Below are 8,799 nucleotides of genomic sequence, written 5' to 3'. Positions count from 1 at the left end.
CGTCTCAAAAGAAAAAAACTGGGGGCATCCAGAGCTCCTCAGACCATCCATCTGTTACCTGCTGCCATGCTCTGTCACTCCATTGTATTTCTCCATAATTCTGCTGCTGTCAGCCATCATCATTTCCAGGGATGGGTTTATCCTCTAACACAGGGTTTCTCAACCTGGGCACTACTGACACCTGGGACCAGGTCATTCTTTGTTGTGGGAGGCTGCCCTGTGCACCGTGGGACGTTCAGCAGCATCCCTGGCCTCCACCCCCCGGGTGCCAGTAACTCTCCTCTCTCGCCTTGACAATCAAAAATGTGTCCATGCCAGGCACAGTGGATCACACCTGTAATCCCAGCACTTTGGCAGGCTGAGGCAGGCGAATCACCTGAGGTCAGGAGTTCAAGACCAGACTGACCAACATGGTGAAACCCCGTCTCCACTAAAAAGTACAAAAACTAGGCCAGGCACGGTGGTTCATGGCTATAATCCCAGCACTTTGGGAGGCCGAGCTGGGTGGATCACCTGAGGTTAGGAGTTCAAGACCAGCCTGGCCAACATGGCAAAAACCCATCTCTACTAAAAATACAAAAAAAATTAGCCAGGCATGGTGGTTCATGCTTGTAATCCCAGCTACTCAGGAGGCTGAGGCAGGAGAATCACTTCAACCTGGGAGGTGGAGGCTGCAGTGAGCCGAGATCGCACCACTGCACTCCAGCCTGGGAGACAGAGTGAGACTCGGTCTCAAAATAAATAAGTAAATAAATAAAAATACAAAGATTAGCCAGGTGTGGCGGCACACACCTATAATCCCAGCTACTCAGGAGGCTGAGGTAAGATAATTCCTTGAACCCGGGAGGCAGAGGTTGCAGTGAGCAGAGAGTGCACCACTGTACTTCAGTCTGGGCAACAAAGCGAGACTCCATCCCAAAAGAAAAAAAAAATGGCTAGGCGCGATGGCTCATGCCTGTGATCCCAGCTCCCAGCACTTTGGAGGCCAAGGCGGGTGGATCACCTGAGATTAGGAGTTAGAGACCAGCCTGGTGAAACCCCGCCTGTACAAAAAATACAAAAATTAGCTGGGTGTGGTGGCAGGCACCTGTAATCTCAGCTACTCCGGAGGCTAAGGCACAAGAATCACTTGAACCTGGGAGGCGGAGGTGGCAGTGAGCCAAGATCACACCACTGCACTCCAACCTGGGTGACAGGGCGAAACTCCTTCTCAAAACAAGGGAAAAAAAAAACAGTGTACATACATGTTGTCAAATGTCTGCTGGGAGTCAAAATTGCTCCCACTGAGAATTACTGCAAGACAATACACATCACAACAGACAATAAACAAGTAAATGCCAAAGACAGGCCCCCTCCTCCACTGTGTTCCCTGCTGTCTTCCCAAAGCCTGGTACAGCACATTGGGAATGGCAGTCACATAGTATTCGTTGGCTGAACAAGTGACTCACCTTCCTTAGGACTTTCATGGCATATATTTTGCCCAAGTTGGTGCCTTGCACCTTTCGCACCTGGAACACCTGTAGGGCAGGGGAGACAGGATCAACTTCCCTCTCCACATCCTATCTTCAAGAAGCCCCACCCTAAGCTCTGGCTTTGGGACCAGGAGGCCTAGGCCCTGCTAAGGGTGGGGCAGTGAAGATTTCAAGTCCGATTGGAGAGGATTTGGCCTTCCCTCCTTTATGTTTCTGGCTCTGAATCCCCTTAGAAACCCTGCTGATTCACAAGTCTACTTTGTTTTGAGAACGCTTTGCTGCCTCCAGATGGAGGCTGGGAGGCAGGAGGAGGGTGCGCCCGCCCCTACCTTGCCATAGCCCCCCTTGCCCAGCACACGCAGCAGCTCAAAGCAGTGGGGCCCGATGCGCTCTGGGCAGAGGTTCACGCTGGTCTCAGTCAGCTCCACCTCTTCATAGTGTCCCACAGGCCTACAGACACAAGGAGTTAATGAGGACAAGGCTCTAGTGCTCCCCAGTTCCCCTTCCCCACTCCATTCCCCTCTCCCCCAACACGACCCTCACTCACTCCAGGCCAGCTGCCCTCAACTCGGCAAAGGGACACACGTCCTGTGAGAAACCGAGGGGTAAGAGCCAAGGAAGGTGCCAGGATACCTCCCCGCTCCCGCTCAGGTTGGACTGGTTGGCCCAGGAGAGAAGGGTGTCAGGCATGGCAGCTGGCATGGGATGTGCAAGAACTGGGAAGAAGCCGAGGGCAGGAAAAGGAGAATCGGGGGAAAAGGCTGGGGTTCTGGAAGAGAGGTCGGGGTGAGGCCGGGATCTGAGAAGGATCTGGGTCTGCAAAGGGTTGGAGCCCGCTCCGGGCGTGCGGAGCCGCCGCTCCGGCCTCGGCTGGGTGACAGGATCGGCTCCAAGATCCAGTAGCGCCAGGGCGGGGCACTCACCGCGGAGCTGAGCTCTGGCTCGCCCTCGCCCTCGCCCTCGCTGCCTTCCTCCGTCTCCAAATCCAAATCAAACACGGCCGCCATGGAGGCGCCGGCCCCGCGGGCCTCTCGGCCCGTACCCGGCCGCGCACCGACTGACAGTCCCGGACCTGAACATCATCTCTCCGCGACGGCGGCCGCGCGCGCCGATGACGCAAGTCTTACTCCTCCTCCGCAAAATCGCTTAGCCTGGTGGGGAACAAAGATGGCGTCCGTCGCAAGGCCTCTCGGGAATTGTAGTCCTAGAGTGGCGAGGCGCCCAGCCTTCAGCCTGCGGAATCCTCTCGGCAGGACCCTCAGTCTTCCCAGCACGGCTCTCTGGGAGCCCGTTTTGGTTCTACGGAGAGTTTTGAGTTTGGGTGGGGCAGGGTCGGAAGTGTATGCAGGTGTGAATGTAAATACAATCCCCAGCCCTGTTGGAGCCGGGTACTGCCAGGCCGGCTGCGTGATGAAAGGCAGGTCGCCTTGCTTTCCGTTCGCTCCTGAAAGGGAGACAGTGGCATCAGGGTCTCCTCAAAGTGCCTCTGGCTCGAGGACCCTGCAGATCGGAGCATTTACTGAGTGGCCAGCTCACTGCCAGGTTATGTTGCCAGGTTCCCGCCTTAAATAGGGTTTGGGGGTCAGTGATACACCTGTAAATATGAGATTTTGTTGGCGTTTACTCCCTCGTCAGGTTAAGCACATTTAGGCACCTGGTACAGAATAGACACTTCAAAAAACGTTGTTGAGGCCGGACACGATGCCTCACGCCTGTAATCGTAACACTTTGGGAAGCCAAGTCGGGAGGATCACTTGAGGCCAGGAGTTCAAGGTTACAGTGAGCTATGATGGTGCCACCGCATTCCAGGCTTGGTGACAGAGTGAGATCCTGTCTCAAAAAAACAAAAAGGTCAGAGGCGGTGGCTCACACCTGTAATCTCAACACTTTGGGAGGCCGAGGTGGGTGGATCACTTGAGGCCAAGAGTTGATGAAACTCTGCCTCTACTATAAATACAAAAATTAGCCAGGCGTGGTGGTACATGCCTATAATCCCAGCTACTTGGGAGGCTGAGTCAGGAGAATTGCTTGAACCTGGGAGGCAGAGGTTGCAGTGAGCCAAGATCACGCCACTGCACTACAGCCTGGGCAACAGAGTAAGACTCCGTCGAAAAGAAAAGAAAAGAAAAGAGAAAAGAAAAGAAAAGAGAAAAAGAAAGAAAGAACACACTCAACACAGTAAATCTGGTCTGCGACATGTGGTCTGTGACTTTAGATTGGGTATGGATTTGGCGGGGCGCAGTGGTTCACACCTGCAATCCCAGCACTTTGGGAGGTCGAGGTGGGTGGATCACTTGAGGTCAGGAGTTCGAGACTAGTCTGGCCAACATGATGAAACCCCATCTCTACTAAAAAACCAAAAATTAGCCGGGTCTGGTGGTGGGCGCCTGTAATCCCAGCTACTTGGGAGGCTGAGGCAGGAGAATCACTTGAGCCTGGAGGCAGAGGTTGCAGTGAGCTGTGACTGTGCCACTGCACTCCACCCAGCCTGGGCAACAAGAGTGAAACTCTGTCTCAAAAAAAAAAAAAAAAGATTGGGTATGGATTCTTGTTGGATGGGGATGTGTGGAAGTGAATTTGGGCCAGACCAGGCCTTGGGTGTGAGTTCTGATTGTTGGAAGCTGTCTAGGTGTGCATTCCGTTTGCATAGGGGAGGTTGGGTATGAACTGAGGTGGACAGAATTCAACGGTCTCCAGGCACACAGAGGGTTATCTGGTTGGATGTGGCCCTTTGGTTGTAATTCTACCAAAGGAGATCCTCAGGTTCAGGTCTTGATGTGGGTATAGGGCAGGCCCCTGGCAACCCAGGGCAACCCAGACACCAGGCCAGTGGGGTGGTTTTCCCTTAGCTCCAGATGCTACAAGTATCCCCAATCCCCTTGAATCCCCTTCCCCACCCCCTATCTAGCTGATCCTGGGAGGAGTTGTCCAGTCAAGAGAACCTATCTAGACACTTCACTAGGTCTTGTTTTGTTGCCCAGGAGGCTGGTCTTGAACTCCTGGACTCAAGTGATCCTCCTACCTTGGCCTCCTGAAGTGCTGTGATTACAAGCATGAGCCACTGCACCCAGCAAAAAACAAAAACTCTGCTGACAGAATGAACACAGGCCAGGCAGAGTCGCTCATGCCTGCAATCCCAGCACTTTGGGAGGCTGAGGCGGGCAGATCACTTGAGGTCAGGAGTTCGAGACCAGCCTGACCAACATGGTGAAACTCCGTCTCTACTACATATACAAAAATTAGCCAGGCGTGGTGGTACATGCCTATAATCCCAGCTACTTGGGAGGCTGAGTCAGGAGAATTGCTTGAACCTGGGAGGCAGAGGTTGCAGTGAGCCAAGATCACGCCACTGCACTACAGCCTGGGCAACAGAGTAAGACTCCGTCGAAAAGAAAAGAAAAGAAAAGAGAAAAGAAAAGAAAAGAGAAAAAGAAAGAAAGAACACACTCAACACAGTAAATCTGGTCTGCGACATGTGGTCTGTGACTTTAGATTGGGTATGGATTTGGCGGGGCGCAGTGGTTCACACCTGCAATCCCAGCACTTTGGGAGGTCGAGGTGGGTGGATCACTTGAGGTCAGGAGTTCGAGACTAGTCTGGCCAACATGATGAAACCCCATCTCTACTAAAAAACCAAAAATTAGCCGGGTCTGGTGGTGGGCGCCTGTAATCCCAGCTACTTGGGAGGCTGAGGCAGGAGAATCACTTGAGCCTGGAGGCAGAGGTTGCAGTGAGCTGTGACTGTGCCACTGCACTCCACCCAGCCTGGGCAACAAGAGTGAAACTCTGTCTCAAAAAAAAAAAAAAAAGATTGGGTATGGATTCTTGTTGGATGGGGATGTGTGGAAGTGAATTTGGGCCAGACCAGGCCTTGGGTGTGAGTTCTGATTGTTGGAAGCTGTCTAGGTGTGCATTCCGTTTGCATAGGGGAGGTTGGGTATGAACTGAGGTGGACAGAATTCAACGGTCTCCAGGCACACAGAGGGTTATCTGGTTGGATGTGGCCCTTTGGTTGTAATTCTACCAAAGGAGATCCTCAGGTTCAGGTCTTGATGTGGGTATAGGGCAGGCCCCTGGCAACCCAGGGCAACCCAGACACCAGGCCAGTGGGGTGGTTTTCCCTTAGCTCCAGATGCTACAAGTATCCCCAATCCCCTTGAATCCCCTTCCCCACCCCCTATCTAGCTGATCCTGGGAGGAGTTGTCCAGTCAAGAGAACCTATCTAGACACTTCACTAGTACATAAGCCTTTATTTGGGGAGGGATGCTTGGGGAGCTGTCTCCAGTTCCTGTGCTGCACAGAGGCAGGAGTTCTTAAAGCATCTTCCCTGAATGAGGAAGAGAATGTAGACTCCTTTGCCAATGCTAGTTAGGTGTGCCGGAGGCCAAAGCACCAAAGCTTCGTGGAGAAGGTTTGTGATGCATAGGAGGGAGGCGTTCACATGTCTCAGGGCCACTCGTGAATGAGGGCAGGGAGGTGAGGGGGGCCTAGAAGCTGAATGGGCATGTAAGACTTGATCAAAACAGAAACCTGGACCCTGCATCATGTCCTGTGACCCACCCTCCGTGGTGGTATAATGCTGGAGCAGTCATTTTTCCTCTCTCAGCCTGTTTCCTTTCACCGGGGGAACGCAGGCAGTAGTGTCTGCCCGGGGTGAGCGGAAAGAGGATTGCTTCTGTCCACAGTCCACCTGCCTCTACTGCTCAGGCCGAATGAGGCAGGTTGGATGCCACCAAGTTTTTAGCAGGCTCTAGAGCTATCCTAGAATTTGGGTAAGAGAAAGACAAGGGTTCTAGTCTCAGGTTTTTCTAGGATTTGTCCAAGGCTTGGGGCCCAGCCAGGTCCTCTCCTCTTGTAGGTGGCAGGAAGAGAGTGAGACCTGGAGGGGTGGACAGGAGGGGCTGGGTTTGGGCTCACTCCCACCTGGGGAGCTGGCGACAGAGGGGTGTGTGTGTGTGCGGTCATTGTCACTTCTCCAAGTCTAGAATGCTGGGGAAGCTCTGGGCTGGACTGGGGCGTTTGGGAGGGCAAGAGGCCCTTGAGTCCAGGATGCCTTGGTGTCAAAATTGCCCTGCTGCTCTGAAACAGACCTAGGCGTTGCAGCAGGCCAGGCTGGGGCTGGGGCATGGCGATGTGGAGAGAGGCAGAAAGAGCTCCAGGGAGTAGAGGGTACCACAGTCCCTACTCCCAGCACTGCTTCCCTGCCCCCTGGCCCCACTGCTATTTGAAGTGAGACAGGAAGTGAGCAACAGGGTAGCTGGGCCCGTCAATGCCTAGGCCCTGGCAGAGGCCCAGCAGGCGGAGGCGGGCCTCGGTGGGACTGGACCCGGCACAGGCCACACTGCAGTAGGGCTCCTCGTACTCCCCAGGCACCAGGGCCTCCTCCAGCAGATTGAGGCGTAGCAGGCCACGGTCGTGCAGGGCCTGCAGGGTCTCACGGCTGGCAGTGGAACTCAGGGCCTGCAGGTGCTGGGACACAAGGCACATGACGCCCACCAGGTGGCCACGAGCACGTGGGCGGGTGGGCAGGGCAGGACGCAGGCCGCAGGCCACCATAACAGCAGCCAGCAGCAGGTCCACGCCATAGAGCTCCAGGATCCAATCACGCAGGTAGAAGCCACCCATGCGGGGGTTGATCTCGATAAGCCGAGGCCCAGCCCCGGTCAGCTTGAGCTCCACGTTGAAGACCCCATCGAGCAGCCCGCAGCCCAGGCAACAGCGGAAGGCTGCCTGCACCATCTGTGCCTCCTGCTCTGATGCCAGCCCGGTGGGCATGCAGGCCGCCGTCTCAGTGAAGCCAGGCAGCCTCGTAGGGCCATTGTCGGAGACAAAGGCAGCCAGCAGTCGCCCACCAAACAACACCAGGTCCACATCGTGCTCGGTGCCCTCCACAAACTCCATCAGCAGCATGGCATTGCCCCAGCCCAGCCCAATGCCCGGGTGGTCGGCCTCGCCCTGCAAGTCTCGGGTAATCCGGGAAAAGTGCTCATGGCACTGTGGCGCATCCTCTACCAGCCGCACGCCCACTGCACCTGCCCCGAACTCCAGCTTCATGACACCCGGCAGGGGTACCTGGTGCACGGCCCTCTCCACATCAGCCTCGCTCTCCAGTGGGCAGCAGGGCACAGCATGGAGGGAGGGCGCAGGCCAGGGTGGGCCACGGTGGCGCAACAGGTGCAGCTGGGTGAGGCTTTTCTTCTTGGCCAGGCGCATGGCAGCTGGGGGGCTGCAGGGCAGACCCAGCTCCTGGCAGAGCAGGGCTGTGAGCACCAGGCAGTCGTCCCAGTAGGAGAAGCAGCCATCTAGCTTTAGGCCGCGAGCCCGCACCAACTCTGCCAGCAGCCGTGCATTCTCCTCATCCCTCCGGTGCTCGGTCATGTCAAAGTGGATGAAGGTCTGTACCAACTGGGATGCAAAGTGGTTGGGGTCTGACTCCACGAGGTGCAGCTGCAGAAGCCACAGGGCGGGGCATATCCAGGTCAGCCAGTACTGGGTGCTAGGGGGATAGGATGGGGCCTAGGATGGCCCAGGTCTTCGGGGGATACGAGTGCACAAACACTAGGTGCTCAATAAATACGTGTTGAGGATTGACTGAATAAATGGAAGAGGCAGAAGTGCAACATCTAATACAGGCTGGAGGGGAGGGAAGGCATCCTAGACGAGGCAATGCCTAAGCCGGGAGCTGAAGAGTAAGAGTCAGCCAGGTGGCTGCAGGAGCAAAAGGCATGATCTGGGTGGGAGGGGCTGCAGCACAGAGAGGAGGGTGTGAGAGAGCACGGCAGACTCTTCCCCACAGGCAGCCTCACTGGCCGGGGCTTGCAGAGAAACTACCAGGGCTGGGGCTGGGGACAAGTGGTTTGGTCATCATTCACCCCAAGTGCTCTGACATTGGGAGGAATCCAGTGGGGCCCCGTGCCCCTAAAGCTTACTGCCTGCTGGGGGAACCCAGGGCAGAGGCAGCCACTGAAGAGAGTGGGAGGGCGGCTCTCTGCAAAGTAACACAGCCTGAGCAGTGGCATGGCATTCCAAGTGGAGAAAACACTGAGCAAGGCAGGGAACACAGAGGTGGTGTCCCCAGGGGGTGCTGCACGGTGGGAGAGGGGAGAGGAAGCCACTTTGCTAGATTAGGGCCAGCTTGAGACAGCCTGTTTGCTTATCTGTTCAATGGGGATAAGAATGTCTACTCGGCCAGGTGCGGTGGCTCACACCTGTAATCCCAGCACTTCGGGAGGCCAAAGCAGGAGGACCGCTTAAGCTCAGGAGTTCAAGACCACCCTGCACAACAGAGTGAGATACAGTCTCTACTAAACATTTTAAAAATTGGCC

At 55.5% G+C, this 8,799-nt stretch overlaps 3 protein-coding genes across 3 annotated transcripts in view; all 3 read right to left on the bottom strand.

The window, feature by feature from the left end:
- The window catches only part of RPS6KB2 (ribosomal protein S6 kinase, 70kDa, polypeptide 2), a 7,156-nt gene extending 4,587 nt beyond the window's left edge, over nucleotides 1-2,569 (bottom strand). Inside the window, exons 1-4 of the mRNA XM_011987000.1 lie at nucleotides 2,396-2,569; nucleotides 2,020-2,060; nucleotides 1,802-1,922; nucleotides 1,449-1,517 (exon numbers count right to left, since the gene is read on the bottom strand). Coding sequence (XP_011842390.1) covers nucleotides 1,449-1,517; nucleotides 1,802-1,922; nucleotides 2,020-2,060; nucleotides 2,396-2,479 — 315 coding nt within the window. The 5' untranslated portion in view covers nucleotides 2,480-2,569. The remainder of the gene's footprint in view (nucleotides 1-1,448; nucleotides 1,518-1,801; nucleotides 1,923-2,019; nucleotides 2,061-2,395) is intronic.
- A 3,134-nt stretch (nucleotides 2,570-5,703) lies between these two features.
- LOC105544464 (carnosine synthase 1) lies at nucleotides 5,704-8,793 on the bottom strand. The gene has a single exon (XM_011986991.1). The coding sequence runs from the start codon at nucleotides 7,849-7,851 to the stop codon at nucleotides 6,694-6,696; it is 1,158 nt and encodes a 385-aa protein (XP_011842381.1). The 5' UTR covers nucleotides 7,852-8,793; the 3' UTR covers nucleotides 5,704-6,693.
- Nucleotides 6,272-8,799, bottom strand: part of LOC105544465 (carnosine synthase 1-like) — an 8,277-nt gene continuing 5,749 nt past the window's right edge. Inside the window, 1 exon segment of the mRNA XM_011986992.1 lies at nucleotides 6,272-6,319. Within this exon segment, the coding sequence (XP_011842382.1) occupies nucleotides 6,272-6,319 (48 nt within the window).

This window comes from Mandrillus leucophaeus, unplaced genomic scaffold (assembly GCF_000951045.1).
Source record: "Mandrillus leucophaeus isolate KB7577 unplaced genomic scaffold, Mleu.le_1.0 Scaffold30, whole genome shotgun sequence".
In the NCBI taxonomy this organism is placed as follows: domain Eukaryota; kingdom Metazoa; phylum Chordata; class Mammalia; order Primates; family Cercopithecidae; genus Mandrillus; species Mandrillus leucophaeus.
This window is presented reverse-complemented; position numbering and strand designations above follow the sequence as displayed.